The 23,707-nt window shown below is 30.7% G+C and overlaps 3 protein-coding genes across 5 annotated transcripts in view; all 3 read right to left on the bottom strand.

Moving 5' to 3' along the window:
- Positions 1–63: 63 nt before the first annotated feature.
- On the bottom strand, positions 64–5,660 carry LOC114938537 (putative inactive allantoicase). Of its 3 annotated transcripts, XR_014926238.1 has the most exons (9): positions 5,601–5,659; positions 5,126–5,207; positions 4,560–4,622; positions 3,899–4,121; positions 3,623–3,717; positions 2,942–3,319; positions 2,542–2,739; positions 2,094–2,344; positions 64–627 (listed from the first exon to the last, which is right to left on the bottom strand). XR_014926238.1 is itself a non-coding variant. In XM_085489172.1 (8 exons), the coding sequence occupies exons 2-8, from the start codon at positions 5,156–5,158 to the stop codon at positions 2,219–2,221; spliced, it is 1,116 nt and encodes a 371-aa protein (XP_085345298.1). In that variant the 5' UTR covers positions 5,159–5,207; positions 5,601–5,659; the 3' UTR covers positions 1,542–2,218. The 3 variants fall into 3 exon arrangements, 2 of the variants coding, with proteins under 2 accessions (XP_085345298.1, XP_085345299.1); XM_085489172.1 differs by lacking the exon at positions 64–627 and having other exon boundaries at positions 1,542–2,344; XM_085489173.1 differs by lacking the exons at positions 64–627; positions 4,560–4,622 and having other exon boundaries at positions 1,542–2,344; positions 5,601–5,660.
- Positions 5,661–6,064: 404 nt separating this feature from the next.
- Positions 6,065–7,838, bottom strand: LOC114938539 (copper homeostasis protein cutC homolog). The gene is made up of 2 exons (XM_029312510.2): positions 7,507–7,838; positions 6,065–7,081 (listed from the first exon to the last, which is right to left on the bottom strand). The coding sequence occupies exon 2, from the start codon at positions 7,079–7,081 to the stop codon at positions 6,350–6,352; it is 732 nt and encodes a 243-aa protein (XP_029168343.2). The 5' UTR covers positions 7,507–7,838; the 3' UTR covers positions 6,065–6,349.
- A 404-nt stretch (positions 7,839–8,242) lies between these two features.
- Positions 8,243–23,707, bottom strand: part of LOC114938542 (uncharacterized) — a 33,444-nt gene continuing 17,979 nt past the window's right edge. The window contains 8 exon segments of the mRNA XM_085489269.1: positions 8,243–9,202; positions 9,204–9,276; positions 9,718–9,851; positions 14,427–14,678; positions 15,860–16,174; positions 21,937–22,113; positions 22,620–22,741; positions 23,395–23,614. Of these exon segments, the coding sequence (XP_085345395.1) occupies positions 9,089–9,202; positions 9,204–9,276; positions 9,718–9,851; positions 14,427–14,678; positions 15,860–16,174; positions 21,937–22,113; positions 22,620–22,741; positions 23,395–23,614 (1,407 nt within the window). The 3' untranslated portion in view covers positions 8,243–9,088.

A 23,707-nucleotide genomic window follows, 5' to 3' on the forward strand; every position in this document is an offset into this window, starting at 1 on the left:
ACCGGAACAGCAAGAATTTACATGACAAAAATTTATTCACACATATATATATATATATTTGCATACGCACGCTTTTGATAAATATTCTTGATTTTATAAAAATTTATTTATATTTTCAAGTCTTATAGATTTCTCATTGGTATAAAAATTTTGAAAGATATGTTAAAGAGCGTTTCACGATTATAATTTGAGATTATACAATTATAATTAATAATTATACTTTACGACTTACGAGTTGCATTATTTTTTGGCAATTTTATAATCGTGATTATACTTCTTCGATTCGTTGTAATATGACCGTAGAAATCTACTACAAGTGCAGTTAAATTTAGCACACTTTTTCGCAATAAATATACTAACGTACATATATATTTAATAAAAAATAATAATATATTAAATTGTTAATGAATTGCGATTAATTTTCTAGTATCAAATATTCAAAATATTAATTTCAAGAACTTGCATTAGTCGATAAAATATATATGATATGAATTATTATATAAAAATAAAATAAATTTTTACATATAGAGCAATTGAATTATATGATTTTAAAATAACACAAAGTGACTATTTTTTCGAAATAGGTTCTATTATGTACTTTTGTTCGTTGAGCTCTTTTTCTTTCTTCTGAAAAATTTAGTTAAGTGGATATTTATGTCGTTTTAAAATCACATGATTGCATTTATCATGAATTACAATTATTAATTAAATAAAACTCTTCTTTCAAATCTTATGCTATCTTGTTAATATCTGATTAATTAAATGCGATTTGCATAAATGGTATGATAGATTTAGGTCTACTAAGTAACAAAATAAATAATCAGATATTGTTTTATAAAAAAGTTAATTTAAAATTATAAAAATTATTGATTATAAAATCACTTGATTAGATGTGATATAATCGCTATCGTTTATATAATTGTACAATATTCAGGCACGTTTAAATAGAAAGTGCAAGAAGGCCTTACATACAAGGTATTTTATATATACATATATATTATCTGATAGTATAATCAGAAAAGTAATGATTTTACATGAAAAAAATGAATGTGTAAAATGAAGTTGCTTCGCAAGAGTCTTTATTTTCGAAAAAATTGATTATTGAAATTGAAAAATTAATAAATAATTACATTTTTTAAAATAATTTCTATAGAAATCTCTTATGACATATTATCTTTTCATAATGGTTTTTACAAAATATGTATAAATGCAATATTTTCTCCATTGAAAAAAATTAAATTTAAATATTGTAAATATTTTATACATAAATCCTTCCATATATAACTTAATTTTAATTTAAACTGTTATGTTACACTAAATGAATTTATATTGTTACAAAATACGTTTATAAAATATTTTTTCCGATGTTTTTACATTAAAAAAAAAATTTATTGAATTCATATAAGTATATTTATTATACTGCCCAATGAATTATTTATTTGAAGCTAATAATATTGATTTGATATGAAAAATATTTATTTGATATAAGAAAATCTTTTTTAAAACAAATAAAATATTAATTTTTTTATTTTAAATAAATGATTTATTTAGGAGTATTCAAATAAATATTTATTAATTTAATCATTTTTTTCAGTGTATAAATAAAGATTTTTTCTTTCGCAAATCAGTACAACAAAACACAAACTATATGGAACATACGAGAGTAATCTATTGAAGGATGGAATTTATTTAACTAAGCAACGGGAGAAAGTGTTAGCAATGAGATAAATCAGTTATTAATACTAACTTGAAAGCAAAAGGATTATGATAACACTTACTGATAAGCGATGTAGAAGTCGTCAGTTTAGGACATGTAAGTCATATCAGTAAATGCACTGATGCTACAAGGAAGAAGTTATGTGTTTAAAGTTTTTTAATTAATTTAGTGGAAAATAAAATCTTATATGAAAAAAAGAGTATTTTACATATTTATAACATATACATATTTTTTTCATTACTTTCCTCGTTATACAACCAGTTATGAATCAAATTTGACATAGCGTCATGAAAGATTCTCTTGAAATTCATTTTAATCCCTTGAAAATATTATTAAATGTTATTTTATTTTAATGTGTGTAACAATATTTTCTTACCTATTTTCTTGCATTATACATGGCAAAAAAGAATTAATGATTATCAGCATCTATTTTCCACTTTGATGAACGTGATTGTTTATAGATCATCGAAATAATGGAAATTATATATATGTATTTCATTTTTAGTAAAGCTTTCCTAATACTCGAAATCTAGATAAACAGCCATCCGGGTTTATCACAAGTTTTACAAAACTTATATTCTGCTCTTGATTATGCACACGAATTATTTGTCGAGAACCAGGTACCACCTGTAAAATAAAAAACACGAATGTACTTGATTAGTATTTATTCATCTTTTTCACACAAATTTTACATGCATTTATAAAGTTAGTAGAATCGAAACAGAAGACAATGAATTTTTTTAAGACAAGAAATCAATAACGAATAAAAAAGTAATATATGTATAATAAAAATAAAATCTCTCAAATGATTAAATCAAACTTACGATGGTTTCATGTACAATATTTTTCCAAATCTCTTGACTATCATTTGTTTGTTTATTTAAGAGTAGACAATCGTTTGTAGTTGCTTGCACTTTTACAACGTACGGAGCATTCCCTGTACAGAATTCGGTATTGATCATGATAGAATCGATCTCACCACGTAGTCCTAACTTAAATATAGCCCATTCTTCCCCAAATACCTAAAATTCATAATGCAAGAATCGTTTATATACTTTGTAGAAAATTATACAGTATATTTATATACAGCATTTCGTGGTGCGAAAAAAATATTTTCTATATTCTTAAAACAAAATATAAAATGCATATTAAATGGTACAAAAATAGTTTTTAGATTATTACTTTTACAATTATTTTTTAATATTTTTTATGTACTTTACTTACACATCTTGATTGTGTAAGTGTGTTGAAAAAATGGTATCTCATCAAACTTCTCGCAGTATGCCATCCATCATCTTCGTTAACAGGATCTGAACACTTGATCAAATTATTAGGATGTGCGTTGTTGTAACAACTACTGTAGGCTATACAAGTACCACCATAAATCTTAGAGATGAGATCAATTTCTTTCTTTTCCGGTAATGTGTATCCGGGAATAACTATCACTTTTCCGTAAACACGCAGTCTGCTTATACCACCGTCTGGAATGAGGTTGAGCCGCAAATGAGTAAATTCTACTCCGTTATTTATATGAAAAAACTTCTTATTCATCGACACATAACCAGGATTCAGCGGTTGCGGTACAATCAAATATGGCCAGGTCTAAAATCACATTTGGTAATACATAGCAAAATATTATTGAGGAAGGTAAAAAAAAAATCATCGATACAACCCCTTGTGTGCAAAAAACCCAACACTAAAAAAGTATACAATAATCCGTAAAAAGTAAAGTAACAATAAATTTAAATGTTTTTTTCATTTATACTTTTATATAAATATTTTTTATATTTCTAAACCAAAATAGAAACTGATTAATCAAAAATATTATATATACAAAAATTTATAACGCTCTTTATATAATTTTGATAATAATTTATGACATATTAAAATTTGTATTTTTGAGACCTGTGATTGGAGCCACTCAATACGGGACAACTCTTCCGGGGTCGCATGAGTGCCAAAATTTTTGTCACGAAATTGATAGATCGAAAAATCAAGATCTGTACGCAATAAATAATGTATTAATAAATACACATACACACACATATACATATATATCCATATAAATAAAAAATGCAATTAAATAAGAATATCAAGTTCCATATAAAAGTTAAAGGGTAAGAAAGGAGGGTGGGAGAAAGAAAAGAGAAGCGAAATACAACAAAATTATCTCTAACAAACCTGTTGCGAATAATTTGCCTTGTAAGGAAAACTGGTGTGCAACATTGCCTATTATAAAAGTAGTATCTACACAAATGAAATGTATTTCAGCTCTCATTGCTAATTTAATAATAGCAAAATCAAAATTTAACGCTCGCTTTCTTTGGGTTACCCATCCATCTATCGAAACAGTTAATTGTTGATTATTTAGTTCCATTAAACCTTTTTCTGTAGGATCAGCTTGCTGAAGTAAAATATCAATGACAATATGTAAATAAATAATGAGATGCTGTATATTCAATTATATAATTTTCTATTTATGTTCTTCATGTATTTAATAAACTATACTTTATATATTTTTTACAATATTGAGAAAATAAATATTTTTGCAATTATTTTATAGTCCCAATATTCAGAATATATTATATGCGACTTTTTATCGATTTTTCACGTTTCCTTTTTGGCAAACATTAATGTGTAAGTCGAAATATACAATTAAACATATAAACAAAAAACTATTTTTTAAATATTACGAAGCAGATCAATCGTCGAATGTCAATCTATCGGACTAGGTTAATGTCTATAATTATATAAGAAACTGTATAATCTAATTCTAATTGTGTGTTACATTTTTTATACAAATACTTTTTATATATTTAATTTTATATATTTAATCACTTACTTTAAGTAGATTTTCAGCTACACCGTAAAAATCATTGGTTGCAAATACAATTTTTGCTCCATTCTACAATTTAATAGATTATTATATTATAATCTTTATCTCGATTTAATTTAAAAAAATAATTTACTTTATGAACATATTAAATTATTGCATAAAAAACTAATATAAAAAAGATAAACAATATTAAAAAATTATTTAAAAAATATGAAATATATAATTAGCCTTTATTAAAAAATTTAAGACTGCATAAAGTAATATGATTAAGAATACAAACCAAACATGTTGCTATTGAAACGGATAAATGTTTTGCTATGTATAAAAGAGAATTCAAGAACTTAACATAATTTAAGAATAAACTTTTTCCGTTTAACTATTTGACTTTAAAATTATACATATACATTCCTATATTATTGAAAGAATTTAAAAAAAGAATGTCGAAACGTTCCCAAAACATTAATTCTTTATACTTTTATTATCATAAAATGTTTAACAAGAAATTAGTATATTCGTTTGAATATTTGGCTTGTATTATTTATCAAAGCGTCACTTTATAAAAAAGAAGTTACATCTGCAGATGATAATTCGCACAATTCTGTCATCTTTTCCACTTTAAGCTTTTCGGAATTGAGGTCTTCTACACGATTTCAACTATAATGCAAAAATAGCGTATTGGTTTTGAATAAGATATAAGTTAAGCTTATTTAGGATTATACCTAATTTTTTCGAAATATTTTATATTATATTATATTTTAAATATTTTATATTATGATTAACAATCATAATAATAATATAACAGAACATGTTTTAATCGATGAGAGAGAAGTTTATATCGATATCTTCAAATTTATTTTCCGAAATAATGAATTATTTCTGTCATTAATAATTATTAATTAATAAAAGAGATAGCTATTTATATTATATTCCATAAACTATTGTGCACTTGCATTGTAAAATAATTATATATAAAATATTCAAAATTATTCTAAAACACTCTTTAAAAGTTATTTATTAGATATTTCTTTTGAATATACTTGCTCTTACCTGTTTTCACAAACGCGTTCAATAGATGCTTCAAGTAAACTAAAATTTTAAACACTTGTTAGTAATGTATACAAGGTCATTATTATGAGCAAACATATAAGTACATGCTATACGGATTATATTATATTTATATAATCCACATAACTTTCTGTTTAAATACATCATAACTGTTTTGTATCAAAAAACGATTATTTTTGAATTCACATAAGAAGATAATATTCTTTCTTTTCAGTTACATGTTCTATTTTTTATCGTTTTCAAGTAAAATAAAATGTACGCGACACACCAGAGATTTCTGTAATAATATAATTAATAATAATAATTATATAAAAACTGATAATAAACTAAAATAAATAAGGATTTAAAAATTATTAATTATAATTTAAATAAAATATTTACCTTATATATATATATATATATATATATATATATAAACATTTCAGAAAAAATAATAAAATTCTAAATAATAAAATGGAAAATTCTCAATATTTATTGTGTTTCATGATCAATATGTTACCACCGATGAATATGATATTAATAGAGTTATACCAAACATAATTATCGTTTCTAATGATTCTATTTCTGGCTTGTAACATTAATCTAATAATTGATTGCTTGGTAATACTATTATTTTTATTTTACATTCTGTTCAGATTTATAATAAAAAACAAAAGTCATTTAATATTTATATTTAATATTTATATTTGTATCAAAATATATAATCGGTATTAAATTATTCTTATATTAATCTATTTTTCACAAGACGGTGCATTTATTTCATTGATGATGTTGACCAATTCCTTCACCAGCTCTCTGTCGGTTACATTAATAAAATCATTTTCATTAACACCCATTTTGACTCTATTTGCACCATAGAGCATTTTCCGCTTCTTCGCCGACGCGTGAAACTCTTTGGCATCAGACTCCATGATTTTACGAATGTTATCCTTTGTGATACCAGCTCCAGGCATAATTATGATTTTTCGCGTCTTTTGTAATAACGTTTTTATCAGTCCTAATCCTTCCAGAGCGCTATTTTTCTGTCCCGATGTCAGAATTCTCTGGAAACCGAGATCGGCGAGGATTTGCATCGATTTTATAGGATCGGACGTGAGATCGAAGGCACGGCTAAACGTCATCGGCAAAGGACCAGCGGCGGAAATCATTTTCTCGCATGCGACAGTGTCGATCTCCCAGTCGGAAGTCAATGCGCCAAACACGAATCCGTCCGCGTGATGATCTTTGAGGATCGTCAGATCGTGCAGCATAGCGTCGATTTCTTCACTGGTGTAGACGAAGTCGCCACCGCGAATGCGAATCATGACGTAAAGAGGGATTGTCGCGAAATTCCTTATTTGCTTGATTAGACCTGGACTCGGTGTTAGACCACCTTCCGAGAGAGCTGAGCAAATCTCCAGTCGACTTGCACCACCTTCGACCGCATTCCTCGCTGATTCTAAAGAATCGACGCAGATCTCCATCTGCAAAGTGAGATGGCTAGTTAATGATAAAAATATTTTTTTAATGTACTAACGAATCAATTTTCTTTTAAATATAATTGTGTATTTTTTATATGCGTCTTCTCATTATTTTTTATATATAAAAGTCAAAATAAGAATTATCAAAGAAAAGTTTATGCTTTATATATATTTGATTTTATTTAATATTATAAAAAAAATATATTTCTGAAAATATAAATATATAATTGATTGATATATTCGGAATATAGGCGGCAAAACGTTGTATCATACTCTGACAGACCGATACACGATGAAATTATCGATTGAAGGAAAAAAGAATACCTTTAGAGCCGTAAAACAGGTATGTATCTTATACAGAAAAAAATTAAAATAAAAAAATTTATCGAAGCGAATGTTCGATTGAATTGAATTATCGATTGACTTACCTCGGTTGAACAGCTGCTGCGATTTGGTTGATAATAATATTGCCTTAAATAAGTTGCCAGTTATGTGCTGTATGTTGTCATATTCGGAGCCTTAAACTATTTCATTGCAAATTTGTTATCTCTGATTTCGTTAGTAAACCTGCTTGCACGTTACCGATAACGAAATTGTACGTGTATATATTCGCGCCGAATATCTCGAAACGTGCCGCAATAAAAAATTCTGTTCAAACTCGGATCAGAATCACTGCATCTCAACACATGGCTATGATACTTAAATATGGTTGCCAACATGCTGTCTGTACGTCGAAGCTGTGTAGCGAGTCTCGCCATCTGTATTTTACCGAAAGGAATGTCGTATATATTGCGTAATGATAACGCTATTGTTCATTGATTGGATGCCTGTTTGAACTGTCTGATAATGATATCATCTGTTTATTCGACAGATGAATATATGATAATAATTAATGGAGCACAAAGATGATTTCCAATATTCACTGCAATAATATATAAAATTTTACTGAAAAATTAATCAACAATTATATCTGTAATTATTCCATTCGGCAATCAGATGAGATAATAAAAATTCAATTGCATATGCTGTATGTTAATATATGTTATTATTATTGCTATATATTATATATGCATATTTGTTTCGCCATCATGGATAATACTTTTTTAATTATCACTAATTAACGCACATTTACATCTATAATGTACTTATATAGATTCACAAAAATATATAAAATTCTTATTTATTAAAGAACAGGTTTTTGGATACAAGGTCTATGAAGCGTAATGTAATATTGTATTATACACAACATATATATAATATATAATAAAATAATACCAAGTGCGGCGCATATGTAAATAATAATAATAATAATAATAAAATCAATAAAATAATAATAGTAACAAATATATCAAGCAAACTTTATGAGCGATGACAATAAGATTTTTTAGAATTGAGGGGATAAGACACTTTTAGTAGCGTATTAATTTTTTATATCAAGAAATGATATTTAAATTGTAATTTAAAATCGATTTCGGAGATTACGCACGTAATTAAGAAGAGCGCATTGACTTTCATAATTTAAATCGTAAATTTGCGCTCTTAATTTATGAGCCGATGAACATTGTGACCAAAATGTAATCGTTCACATCTCGTTGATTTATTTATTTAACACACTTTCTAACAAGATTACGATCCTCGAAGAATATTCGTGCACGAAATTGTCTATCCCACATATTTCGTTTGATTGTTTAAACTGTTAAATATACAATTAACGCGTATTCGCACACGGGCCTAGCGTAATATAAAAAAAATGTACAATTTATAATTATCATCGCATTATTTCCCAACCACAAGCGGACCTAGTTTATCGTTTTCGGAAAAAAGTGTCAAGGTGATAAAAATACACATAATATAAATTCACATGAATTTCGAGTAATATTTATCCGGCGTGTTTCCAAGAGAGAAGATAACTCTCCTTCCGCCTAGATCCACCTGTGAATCCGACTAAAACTCAATAGCGATGATCATACAAGGAAAAAGGGAAAGGTGAGAGTTGAGAGACTTGGAAAATCAGAGATCGCCGTTTGAGACCGCGATCGGCGATGGGCTCGTGGAACTGTTGGAATTCGTCGTCGCCCATTTATTCTTGTGTGGATCGACGCCGAAGCCCTCGTCATAGTTTCCCTCGTGTGATGAAGAGCTGCTTGAAGTGCGGGATGCAGTACAACTTGCCGTTGTTCAGCGTGAAGGAGTCCATCCTGTTCGAACACATCACGTCGTGACGATGATTTCGTTACGATAATTTCACATATTCAACATTTTCGTTTAAACATAACGAGTATTAAAAGTTGGATGCGAAAAATAACATATAAAAGTCACCACACTATTCAATATATAATTGTCTTATATTAAACATCGTTAATTAATCGCCAATATTTCTTTATCAAAGAATTGAGAATTTGTTTTGAACAAACACTGGAATTTATTTGCATATTTAATATGAAAAAATAAAAACAACAAAATAGCAAAAAAAAAAAAAAAAATTGTTTTAATTAAGAAAGAACAAAAAAGAAAAAAAACTGAATTATGCTTCTTCTGAAAAAATTCTGCGGACGCTCGTGTGTCTGAGTCTAGAATATTTCAGTGTGGCTGATAAGTATACTACAAATGAGAGTTTATTTGTCTTTTTTTCGTGTTACCTTAGAATGCAATTGCACTGGAGGCACCGGAAACATTGCTTATGGAAGATTTTGTTATTTGTCTCGACCTTTTCCAACGGGTAGACCTTCTTCTGGCAGCTCTCGCACACGTCCGTGCAGTTCGTCTGGATCTCCTACACGAGCGTTACGTCAAAAGAGTGGACGGTATAATTAAAGTTATCCTTATGTGAATACTCCGCGATACAGTCAGATAAAGGGGAAATACATATTTGACAAATATATGATGAAGAAATGTATGAAGGGGTGTTTCTAGAGGGATATGCGGACGTTACGTGAAAAAGAAGAAGTAGAAGAAGAAGAAAAGCCGCGTTGCTTCTCGAATTGAGAAATCTCTCCCTGCTCCTTCTCTCCTCCTCCCGCTCCCACGAAAGAGATTTAGCATCTTCTTTATTTTCCACTTATATGTATTATCGTAATAAATGTTACACGTGAAACAGAACAAAGATATCGTTATACATCGATAAGAAATGATACGTTAACAGACGCAATAAAGTCGTATTAACTTAGTATTATCGCTAACTATGCTACAAATTAGAAGGCCGTTAACGAGAATTAGAACTTGCTAAGAATCGTCACGCGAAATTGTCTCTAACAATAGCTCGATTAATGGAGCGAATCTTTCGCAAATCAAAACCCAGCTTAGCGCTTTTCGCTACAAATCGCTTGACTCCCGCTTTCGTGACTCGAAAGTTATTATTATTGCACAAACAAAAGAAGGAAGACGGAAAATATACGTTGTCGAGAGAACATAGATACATCTTCGAGACAATGTTCTCTCTTCTTTCTACAGCAATTAGATTACATATCTACGAAAATTCGTATAGTTAAAAAGAATCCTTTTCGTTCTCGACTCGACTCGAACTCGAAGAGCGATCGCATTTTACCCTGATATTTTACGAAGTCAAAATCGTGCTTCTCTTTCCTGGAAATATAAAGTGTATACATATATATTGATACACAGGCATTTCGTGTCTCTATATGTCGACGACGTTCTCGTACTTAAATTAGCGCAAAAAATATGTCGAATTTACAGCGAACTTATTGCTTTTTCGTACGATCTTACGATAGTATCAAAAACAATATGACAGAGAAAGAATAACAGTGACAGATATGCAAACGATAGAAAACAAGTGATAAAACTCCACTGATAAAAATGCGTCTCACTCTTAAAAAAAATATATATAATACAATGTAATCTAGATATAAATACAACTAATAGAGAAAGATTGACATTCGCGTTTTGCAAGAAAATAAATACATAATCACAACTTTTTTTATTGCAACAAGTGTAAGAATGCAAATGCGCAAAGTGTATTTCGCGAATATTCCAATCGCTCGGATCAAACTGCGAGAAGAATATATTTTCGTTTCCGTTTGTTTAGCAATCTCCGAAGATAGATCGTTTTGACGGACAGACGGGTATAAAAATCTACTCACTATCGCGCTAAGCTGTAAAAAGATTAGAAATTTGTAAAAGCGATCTCGAAATAGCTACGTTCCCCTAATCAGTTTCTATAGAAAACCTAAAATAGCCGCCCCCGATATGCTTCCTCTGTATATAAATGATAATTCCTCATTCAGGCCCTCATCTCACAATTTGGAAAAGCCACTCGTCATCTCACGCATTTCTTCCTCTTGCGCGCTTTTTTAGACTTTCGCTCTCTCTTTTCGTTCATTTGTCGACGAAAAAACTTGGCACTTATAAAAATCAAAAATTTAGAGCGGTACTTAGTTGTGTGAAGACCGTAACGATGCGAGAAGAAAGTTTTAAATTTGAAATATAAACGAATTAAAAAAATAATAATTAATCGATGTAAAACAAAAATGTAGACTTTAAAATTTTCATCAATTTTATATGATTTTTGTTTACTCACTGTATATTTTTTATAATCAATGATCAATTGATTTATAATATATTCGATTTCGATAAAAATGATTGTGACTTGCAAACTCGCTCGAGTATAGTCGATAAAATTTGGCACTCTGTAAAGTCATTAAAATCGTTCATAATGACTTCTGTCATAATTAAACATTCTAATATAGAAATGATTAATAACATACGTCCGTTTAATTACATTCAAAAATTTGTTTTAAGAGAGTCATGTCGAGTAATGGAAGATTGAATGCGCATCGTTACGAATTTCACTCTTGAAAAGCAAATCCATCTCATGCATTTTACAGAGATCTTGTCATCAACGCATGTAGACACCTTAAAGAAAGAATCTTTGCAAAAAAACAAAGTTAAAAGTCGCGTCACTATATTATATGCGACACAGATGGACGCTTTCTCTTTTTTTCTCTAATTTCATTTCTTTCTCATCATTCGTTTATATATGAAGTAAATTAATAGACAATAAGATTTCTCTCTTTCTTTTTTTCTGTTTTATATATCAGGATAAGTCGAGCGTCTCTTTACATATAAGGAATCGTCGTTTGTTGTCAAATTTTTTTATTCCTTGTACATACAAGTTTTTATTAAAAAAAAAAAAGTAATAATAATAATGAGATCGTTAATTGAGGTATTTCGTGCAACTTTATGTGAAAAACTTTTTATGTGCAAATCAATATATATTATATTTCTCACATGGCTTTTATATTTCTTATGTGACTCAGCACATTATCATCTCGAGTGCTTTACAGCCATCTGCTAATTTTTTTCTCTCTGTTGACGTAATTTTCCATCTCTGATTGGACGAAACGCTCGACAGATCCGACAGTCGTGCAGATTCTCGTAGTACAATAATATATATTAACACGCAACATATGGTACAGTCTATTGGCTAGAGAGATTCACTATATGAACATAACGCTCAGTGTATATGTGTGTTAAAACCATCCCTAAAAAAACGAAAAGATCCTTACAATAATTGAGGATAACCGAACATTATTGCCGTTGCGCGAGATTAAAGAAAAAAAACTGCTTTTCCAAGACGGTTGTCCCAACGACGCATTCCTTCCTTCATCGATTCTTCTCTTCCTCTCTTTCCTTCTTCCATTTAATCCAGGGGTATTTTTCCTCCGTCTCTCTTTCTCCCTTTTACTGCTCCGCGTCACAAAAAGAAGATCACTTGATACTGTTTGCAATTATTTTCTCTCTACGATATCACATACGACACAAGCGGGCAAAAAATCTCGGCCAAAATATCGCATAGGCAGATTAAAAAAAAGAATATAAAGACGATAACGACAAATCAAAAAATAATCACACCGATCATGCTTGATAATAATCAGCAAGGGAGTAAAGGTGGTTAAACCGTCGATGTTCACGCTCGAAATTTTTAAACACATGTATGTACTCACTAAGTTTCACGCCACCGTGTAAATTGATATTTTTGTGAATCTAACGGGCTATTTTTCATTTTTTTTTGTAACGTGGAATTACAATATTGTACCGCCATGCAAACAATAATTTTATATTTTACCGATGAGTGAATTTAAATGCATTTACTTTTCAGATTGCATCAATATTTCATTTGTATAGAAATGTATTTTGACCAAAGAGAGAGATGGTTTAAAAATTTTAAAATAATTTTAAAAACATAAGCAATCAGATAACATATTCACTCAAATAACATATTTAAGATTTATCGTTAATTAAAATGCTATTACTCTAAAATAATAGCACACATTCGTAGTTTTTTCTTAAATTAAAAAAAGACTCTATTATAGCTTAATACGTTCTTATTACGAATATTTGAAACTATAAACAATTAAGTAGCTTAAACGTATTTTGAGTAATATTAAAAAATATAACATTCTCGTCAATATTACAATTTATACAATATATCTTAACTTTAATTGCAATATTATATCGTAGAAAAAAAAAATGAAAAAATAAATTTTCCATGCGATGGAAAGTTATAATTACATGTCTTGTAAAAAATTCTGATAATATATTTACATTCATAGAATTCATTGATTGTACGAAACGGATAAGCAGATTAAATGATCATAAGCAACAATTAATCTTTATCGTAAAATATATATATATATATATATATATACGTCGCCAAAGTAAAGAGTGCAAAAATAAAAATCCTTGCTTTATATATATACAAGACATATAATAAATAAAATAAAATATAAATCAGTCGTGCTTTCAAGCAGTGTTCTTATTGCGTTTGAAACGCTGATTTGCGAGTTCCAATAAAATGCGCTTATTAAAAGCGCGTATCAAAAATACTCTACATATTTTTTGTTCTGAAATTCTGACGCAATATAAACACTGCTCACAATGTAAATTTAAAAGAATACATTTATAATTCCAACATATAAGTTGATAAGCAGGCAGAATGACGACAATTCAAAAAATTCACACCATGCGCATACTTCATGATACCGAGTTGTTCAAAAACGAAAGAGGAATGTTCACTGGGAGAGATATATTTGGTCTTTCAAATTTCTGAACAAACACACACACACACACAATTAGGCGCATATAAGTCAGCCAGAGAAATATCTTACATTAAAAAAGAAAGGATAAAAATGAGTGCTTTTCAAGTTTAATCAATATAGTAGAGAATCAAGACACAAATGACAGATGGATGGACGTGAAATGATGGATGCAGGGTAGATGGCTCAGACTATGAACGACGAATCGCGAATATTGTCTCGAGTATGATATTTGTCGAGGATGTGGGTGAAACGTGTGCGATTATATTTGACGAAGTGCTTCCACAAGTACTTACCACAAATCGATTAACTTTGACCTTCGGTGCGCGCGGAGAATCGTTGCTCTGCGAGCCGAGAGACTCGAAACGAGCTCTCAAACTGCTCGCGGACTCTATGCTGGATTGTTCGCCCGTACCCTGAGCCATTTCCATTTCGGCGATATGGTGATTGTTGACCTTGCCATCGGTCTCCTCCCAGTGCTCGAACTTGGCGCGAAGGGTCTTGGCGCGCGCCGCATTTTGCGCTTGTTTCAAGAATTCGTCCTCAACCTAGACGAGAATTTCGGAAATTATGGGATAATGTAATCATATAATCAGGAGTAAAAGACAGCCTTCCCAAAACGATTAAACCTGAAATCTAGATTTGCTCCGAAAATTTGCACCAATTTCTTGTCGGTGAACAAAATAATCCAGCTCCTTCCATTTTTAGAATATCAGATTTGAATTTATTTAGTAAAATTAGAATGTCAAAAACTTATATAATGCGTAAAAAGAAATTTTGAGAAAAAAGCAGAGAAGATTATAAATTAATATATTTAATAAAATTATATTTAAAGATTATAAATTAATATATTAATATTATAATACGCTTGAATGAATTGAATGAAAAATCCAGTATAAATATCGCATGCATACCTTGTTAGAAGCACGCTCTTTTCACTTTTAGAATATCAGATCTGAATTTATTTAGTAAAATTAGAATGTCGAAAACTTATATAATGTGTAAAAAGAAATTTTGAGAAAAAGCAGAGAAGATTATAAATTAATATATTTAATAAAATTATATTTAAAGATTATAAATTAATATATTAATATTATAATACGTTTGAATGAATTGAATGAAAAATCCAGTATAAATATCCACTTTTAGAATATCAGATCTGAATTTATTTAGTAAAATTAGAATGTCGAAAACTTATATGATGTGTAAAAAGAAATTTTGAGAAAAGAGCAGAAAAGATTATAAATTAATATATTTAATAAAATTATATTTAAAGATTATAAATTAATATATTAATATTATAATACGTTTGAATGAATTGAATGAAAAATCCAATATAAATATCCACTTTTAGAATGTCAGATCTGAATTTATTTAGTAAAATTAGAATGTCGAAAACTTATATGATGTGTAAAAAGAAATTTTGAGAAAAGAGCAGTGAAGATTATAAATTAATATATTTAATAAAATTATATTTAAAGATTATAAATTAATATATTAATATTATAATACGCTTGAATGAATTGAATGAAAAATCCAGTATAAATATCCACTTTTAGAATGTCAGATCTGAATTTATTTAGTAAAATTAGAATGTCGAAAACTTATATGATGTGTAAAAAGAAATTTTGAGAAAAAAGCAGAAAATTATAAATTAATATATTAATATTATAATACGTTTAAATAAATTGAATGAAAAATCCAGTATAAATATCGCATGCATGCATACCTTGTCAGGAGCACGGACGTAGTTGGGATCCTTCTCCTCGGCGCTCTCTTCACCTTCAGACTCTTCGTTTTCTTCTTCCTCATCCTCCTCAGAATCCGACGCCGTCGCCTTGGCGAATTTGTCCTCAGGGGGCGGTGTGAAGCGCTTCAAAGGTTTCGGACCATCCGGCAATTCCTCCTTGCTTGCGTTTTCTTCCATCTGTCGGAAGATGGACAGCATCTTCCTCGCCGTATCTGTGTGCACCACCTCATCCACCCTGTCGTTGGCCCTGACGACGTCGGGATCGCGGTATATCTCGCGATCCGGTGAATCCATCTGTTTCAATAGTTCAAACGATGTTATAATAATGATGACATCAAATTGTTGAACAGCTCGAATCACATTACTTGATTATTTTATCTTCTTATCGAAGACAGTCTCAATCCCTCTCGTTTTCAAGAACTTGACTTTATTAGATTTATTAGATTTAACCAGACTCTCTTACAGTCATTTTTATTATTCCTTTTTCTTCTATCAAAGTTCTTTCTTTTTTTTTAGATTTTTATAAAACAAATCATGTGATTCGATGTTTCTCTATTATTATTGCTCTCGTTCAATGCTTCTATTGCGAATTGTTTAGCAGATATTAAACACATCAATCAAGCGTTATAAAAACATTTAAACAAGATGGGGTACAATTAAAATTGTTAAAAATAACAACGTCCATTTTTAATCTTGTAAAACCTCGTCACAGATAAAAAGTATTTAAAATTTAAAGAAGAGAACTCATGACTGTGTATTGTATTATTATTCCAATGTAAGATAATGATATATGGATGTTTTCTTATGTTTTAGATTAAAGTCTTTCATTTTCGCAGGTGTCTATTTCTTGATAAAAGCATAGATTTTTAATTAATAAATGCCTCGCCAAATTTTCATAAAACATTTTTTTATAAAAGAGAATATTTCCTCTTGACGTCTGCAAAAGGTAAATAAATGCAGGAAATAATAGCGTTACAATTATATAAAATCTATAAGCACGGTGTATTTAATGAAATACAATTAACTCCAAGATTTATATTTAATTAAAATAAGAAAGTAATAATAATTATATTATAAAAATAATTGATATCTTTTTACTCAGAAAAAGATGTCAATTAGCTGAACTTATACATATATTTGAATATATTTTAATCTGTATTAATCTTGTTCATTAAGTTTGTGCATGCAATTCTTGCATACTAATTACACATTATTATTTTCACTCAAAAACTAGTTTCAGTTTTTCTAGAAATTTATCAAATAATTATTATTAAAATTATTGTAGGTTGTGGGATATATTTATTAATTTACATGCAAAAATAATTTTTTAGTAGAAAAATTATATGATAAAGTGACAAGAACAGATAATTGCGAGGAACATATTTCGTATATTTTTTTATCGCACGATAATTTTGAATGGAATATTTAGACTTGTGATGCAGACACACACACACACACACACACACATATTGTACACATATACGCACGCACACAAATATATACTTCGTTGGAAAGGATCTCAGGTAAGCTGAAAATCGACGACCAAAATGTTCTTTTTTACGTGCTGTATCCGACATGAGTCAGCTCTAAAGGTTTTAAGCGTGGGTGGTACGACTATAAATCTCATGTAGAAACTACTACAAATCTTATTTGATCCAAAATTATTTTATAAAAAGACAAATGTATAAATATAAGAATAGTTATAAACATAAATAAACCATAGTTGTCTATATGATAAAGTTGGAAAAATAATATAAAAAAACGACAAATTATATAATTGTTTAAATAATATCTTCGAAAAACTAAAAAGCATAATTTATGTATATATATATATATATGTTGATACAATGTTTAAAATAATATTACCCATCGCGCACAAACAAAAGTTTTGAGAAACGGCAATGAATGTTTCTAAAAAAAAATATCTGATTGCATAAGAAAAAGAATCGTATAAGATACATAAATAACTAAAAATTCACATTCTTTGAAACCTCACAACCAGAATACCGTAATATCAATAAGAGCTCCTATTATACAAAATAGGGTCCCTTTTTTACGAAAGTTCTCTCCGACAAACCTGGACTCATTTGTACCTGAACCCAGCAGGTCAGGTAGAAGCTGAAAATCCGATTCTACATTATGCGATCGAAGAGTGTGACAATTTGAAAGGGACCACTCTTGTTTCTCAGTTCAGGTCTGTTCAGGATTATCGACCGAAATCGTCGGCTTAATCGAGCAAAAGAGTTGCGGGCCGCTTCAAGGTTGACGACGACGAATTGACAGGTTCAACAGCAGTACCCGCACTATGCGGAGCGGTCAATTGTCGTGTCACTTATTGCGACAATCCGACTAATTTACTCTTCTCGCTTTCGTTTACGTCGACGAATTTGCTCTTCAGCAAAAAAATATCGAAGTGCGTGAGTGCAGCCGTTTCTCTTGAGAGAGAAGCGACACTCTTGAGGGAGCAGCGAGAGAGAACTTGTTAAAATAAATATGTTACAGTTGGGAGGAAATAATTAAAGTAATTAGAGTTGAAATAGATAGATCACGTAATATGAGTGATTCATCTCATATGATTATGGTGAAAAAAAAAAAAAATAAGAAAACTGAGACTGCATGCTTCGATTATCGTCGTATTATCAATTAATCTATCTTAAACATTGCGAAAAAAATACAACTGTGGAAACTCTAAATTATCTTATCAACGGTCGCGTTAAATTCGAGTTAACTCCAGAGAGGACTTTTAGAGTCGAAAGCGAGAGGAAATGGGAAATCAATAATTGTCGCACGGTGTTTTTATTGAATTAGGCGAGAGACCTATGGTGTTTATCGTATTTAGTCTGGAATTAAGGAAATTCCCGTCACATAAAGTTAGAAACACACATGAACGAATTATTTCACCGTGTCTTAATTCAAAATTATAAATACTTGCAAACACGAATTATAATTATTATATAGTAATTATTATTAATAAGAAGAGAGAATATAAGAAAGCAAAAATATATAATATAAGCAATGAAATCGCAAATAAGGAGTAGGTGTATTCTCGAAAAAAAAAAAAAAAAAAAAAAAAAAAATTTATCTGTTTCCTACGCGCTTTTAAAGAATCTAATTTGGTTAATTAACACAGAAGTCTGTGCTTTTTAATTAGGGTGGGGCGAAGGCAGCGTTTTGATACACTGATTCTTGGCCGGATTTCATATTAAGATTTTATATTGGAATAATGGAGCGGCGGAGAGAGAGAGAGAGAAGCTACGGGAGCGTACTTCCAGCGGAATTCCATAAAATCACCAGTCCAGAAAGGATATTTGATCACACGGTATCCTTCAAGCGGCAAATCAAGCCGCGACGAGAGAGAAAGAGAGAGATTCCGCCCCGCAAAAGCGACGTCCGTTTCTTCGAAGATTACCATCAACGGAAACGCACTTACGGTCGCGCGACGCGAGGCCAGAAAAAGATCTCGATTGTACGTTGAAAAGTAATTAAAAACAATCAACAATTCGATGGGAACACACGGTTGCGCGGTTACACGCGTATTAATGATTCTCTCTAAATATGGTAATTGAAACTTTCATATCGGAGTTTCTCGCGCAATTTTCACCTCTTCTGCAAACGCGAGATGTATCCACTCGCGATATAGAACGATCTACTTCCAAAATTTTGTTGAAAAGATCCGGAGTACTGGAATCCAATTTATATTTTATCTACAGAGCTCGAATGCACAGGGCAGTTAATTAAATAGATTCAGTCTAAATTTGTTTTATTTAAAAAAAATTGAATACTTTTCAATTTAATTATCAGAGAATATCCAGCACAGCAAACACACAGAAGCACCAAAATAATCATCAATTAATGAAATAACTCTGGAATATGAAATCACGATCACATAAGCCGGAGAATAAACCCGAGTCGATCGCGCTCGCTATTAATCGGAGCAAATTTGATTACTTGTCAAACTGTCAACTAGAAACTTCAACCGCGTCACTTTTTCGAAGCGAGAAGAATCGCGGATCCGCGAGCGGAGAGAAATCTCCGAAGAGAGCGCATACCTTGCGTATACCTGCGGCGAGCAGGTATACTTTCGACAATCCGAGCAATTACGAAATGCCGACTTGGCCGCGTTCGCTACGTGGGGGAAAAATCGCGATAATTACCTTTCCACAATATTTAATGACGCTTCCTCGGCGAGCGGATGAAGACTAAAGCGTCGTCGCTCAAACCGTCTGCCACCTTGGACGCGCTCTCGAGGGAGACTCTCTTTCTCCGGCTCGTGAGAAGACCGTCGCGACAGCCGGTCGCCGGTTGCTATGCCGTTCACATGAGGAGGAACACGGCGGTGTGTACTTCTCCCCTACGGGTGTGTGAGTTACTGCGATGATGGGGGCTTCGTATCTCGCGCGCCCTCCTTCTGTCGGGTCTCTGGACCCGCCGCGAGTTCCCGGTCTGTTCGTTGCCCGTTTGCTCTTCACGAAGAGAAGGATGTAGGAATACTAACGGTAAAAGTATGGTTGTTGCTGCTGCTGCTGCTGCTGCTGTTGCAGCGCTGACCACTTCTGGGGGGTTCAAGGACAGCCCGCCGGTTGGTGTTGGAGCGTCGACTTTGCACTTGTGTGAGTCGCGACGCATCGCCGGACCCTTCATACAGGGGGCCTTTTATTATGAGCGAGTATACAGAGCTCTCGTTATCGCGTTTCGATAATTATTATCGATAGACACGCATTCCACCAGCGTAGGTATATTGAGGAAAAAATGAGAGCTGGGGGTTTCTGGGAGTTGCTGATTTTTCGGGTGTACGAGATAAACGAGATGTTTCGGGTTGCATTCTTTTGAGAGATAGTAATTATCGGAATTGAAATATTTACTAAATAAAATATTTCTTCCTCGAAATATTATGTTATTTTTAAAAGAAAGACGAAGAATTTTACATAACACAATATTTTTGCAGAAGACTCTTATTCTGAATTGTATTAAAATTATTATCGATAGACACACATTCTATCAGTGATAGGTATATTGAGGAGAGAAAGAGAGCTGGGGGTTTTTGGGAGTTGTTGATTTTTCGGGTGTACGAGATAAACGAGATGTTTCAGGCTGCATTCTTTTGAGAGATAGTAATTATCGGAATTGAAATATTTACTAAATAAAATATTTCTTCCTCGAAATATTATGTTATTTCTAAAAGAAAGACAAAGAATTTTACATAACACAATATTTTTGCAGAAGACTCTTATTTTGAATTGTATTAAAAAAATATAGAGAAATTTTATTTAGAAGAAGTTCATCATAGCTATTGTTTCTTATATGATTGGGACTAATTTCCTATTTTTTAGAAAGACCCTTTTTTAAATTATACGTATACAGACTGTTTTCAATCTTTGTCTAATAATAATAAACTCTTTGACGAATTTGGAATCAATATCTCATTGCGAAATAATTTTGGGCAATTTTGTTAAGTAACATGAGTTATTTAATGCAAGGAGTGTCAGGGAAAATAACAAAACCACGTTAATATTAAACTAACAATAAAAATAAAATATTAAAACATATTTGCAGATGATTAAAAAAAAAGTTTGATGCAATATTTTATGATGTGCGCGATTTAGTCTCGTATCGCTAATATCGATATAAATTTCAACATATCTTTACATATATAGCCGCTTTATCGATAATCGAAGATTTTATCAGTGAATAATAACGTCATTGCATGAGCAATAACGTGCTGTATGTGAAATACGATATAAAAATAAATTAATACGAAAGCTAATATAGTATCAGAAGAAAGGAAAAATACTGAAAGCATTATCCCTAACGTAATAATTTTATACAATTTTTTTTCTACATCAGTTACTTGATTAAGTGAATATTTTATTAGTTTCTATATATTTTTCTTCTAATTCGATAGAAAGTCTTTTTTAATAGCGAAAGTCGTATTCTATCGAGTATGTAATGCGATACATTATACGATTACTTAATTAGTTAACACGTACACGTATTTGTTAGATGAAATCACACAAAAGCGTGAGTCAATCAACGACAACAAAGTCAAAGGATCGAACCTTGACTTGACCGTCGCGAGGAGGCGTGATGCGAAACTGCTTTCGCTGTTTCTCCGGTTCCCTGTAGGTCTCGAAGAATTTAAACTTGTTCGAAATTTCCGACGTTTCTACGTGAACCTCCTCGGTCGCATCCGAACTGCGTACCACATCGTCTGAGACTTGACGACCCATGAACGCCTTTTTTCGCAGATATTTCGAAAATTAACATTACTATACGCGATGACACTTGCCTATTTCGCGCAAATGTTCTTATGTTTGATATCTCTTGTTCAAAAGCGAGATATGTACGTTTGTCTCGAGTAAAGTATTTTTCTTGATGCAACTTTGCTTTGAATATTAAATTGAGCGACGTAATATCGGATAATATAAATAAATAATATAATATGTAATAATAGCTAATAATAAAGAGAATTTTTAGAGTCGCTTACTTGGAGAAATTTAAGTATCTGAAAAATATTTTTTAAACAAATATATACTTAAAGAAAATGTCTTAATCTTTTAATGACTGAAAAATTAATATTTCTAAAATTAAAAATAAATTATATAAATTTTATTATTCAAATATGTAGAACTTGTTCAAACTACTCGTAATTTTAGCAGACAATCAATGTCTGAAAGATTTGAAAGACGAATCGTAGAAACGACTTAAATCGAATAATAAATAAATAAAAAATTGAACTTACGTCTCGTGCACGTCGTGGATTTTCGGTTGGTGTCTTCGGATGCACTGGCGTTACCGGACGTCCTATTTTCGCTGCAGAGGCATCCAGTTCCAAAAAGAGCGATCGCGATTTCCTGCTGATACCTGTGACCAACATAGATTACTATAAATCAATCATATGCTTATAAACAGTTAATTAGCGTCGTCGATACTTTCCCTCTGTGCATTTTGACAACTTGTAATTACTTGTCTCTATCTTCGGAACAGAAAAATAAATCTCACAGAAACCGATGAATATTAATATGACCTCTTAACACAGTCTTCTATTCTATATATAGAGAGTTTTTGCACCGAATCTTTCCCATTTATTATATTATAAGCAATATTAGTTACTTTCTTTCAAGCTTTACTCCTAATTCTTGACAACAGCGTACATCTGATTAAAATGTATGTCATTAAAATACAAATATTAATATTTTCTATTCCAGACATCACCTCGTTACATTTATTCATTCGTAATTACCGATAATTTAATTAATTTTAAAACGAATACAAACAACGTTAATATTTCTTTTTATATTTTTTTACAGCAAATAGATTTTTATTATACGTATTTTCAATTATCCCATAAATCTTGTACACTTTTTATGTTCATTATATAGTTAGACAGTATTTTCGATTAAATATTTCTTCGAGCTCTTTTGTGATATACATATTAATATCTCCGTTTGTATTATATTATATATAATAGCTTTCAATTCGCAAGTCATTTAATTAGTAAAAATATGAATTCGTACCTGCTGCGATTACTTCTTCGTCAGCTTTCTCCGGTTTTGGTTTATTACTATCGATTTCGTCGTCCGAAGCTGCGATTGGCTCGCCTCGTTCAAATCTCTCTTTGATAGAACGAGCGTGGGCAGTCGAGTGCTGGATCTCCTCCGCCGCATTTATCTTCGTGACGCGATCATTTCCGGCTACTGCCTGCTGATACATTTCCTTCATCTTACCCTGTTTTCCCTGTAAAGAGCAGAGGAAGAGAGACAATATATTATAATAGCGAAATTATATTGCAATATTAAAACAAATAAATAATGTACTTTAAATCCCTTA

Source organism: Nylanderia fulva, unplaced genomic scaffold (genome assembly GCF_048542155.1).
Source record: "Nylanderia fulva isolate GAGA-0341 unplaced genomic scaffold, ASM4854215v1 Scaffold8, whole genome shotgun sequence".
Lineage (NCBI taxonomy): Eukaryota > Metazoa > Arthropoda > Insecta > Hymenoptera > Formicidae > Nylanderia > Nylanderia fulva.

Bases quoted from the DNA above. Each gene is read 5' to 3' on its own strand.
- LOC114938539 (XM_029312510.2), bottom strand. From the start codon at position 7,081: ATGGAGATCTGCGTCGATTCTTTAGAATCAGCGAGGAATGCGGTCGAA.
- LOC114938537 (XM_085489172.1), bottom strand. From the start codon at position 5,158: ATGACAGAATTGTGCGAATTATCATCTGCAGAT. The intron at 3,718-3,898 runs GTTTGTTAGAGA...TATTGCGTACAG, and splicing joins AGGCAAATTATTCGCAACAG to ATCTTGATTTTTCGATCTAT. The intron at 2,345-2,541 runs GTAAGTTTGATT...TTTATTTTACAG, and splicing joins ATATTGTACATGAAACCATC to GTGGTACCTGGTTCTCGACA.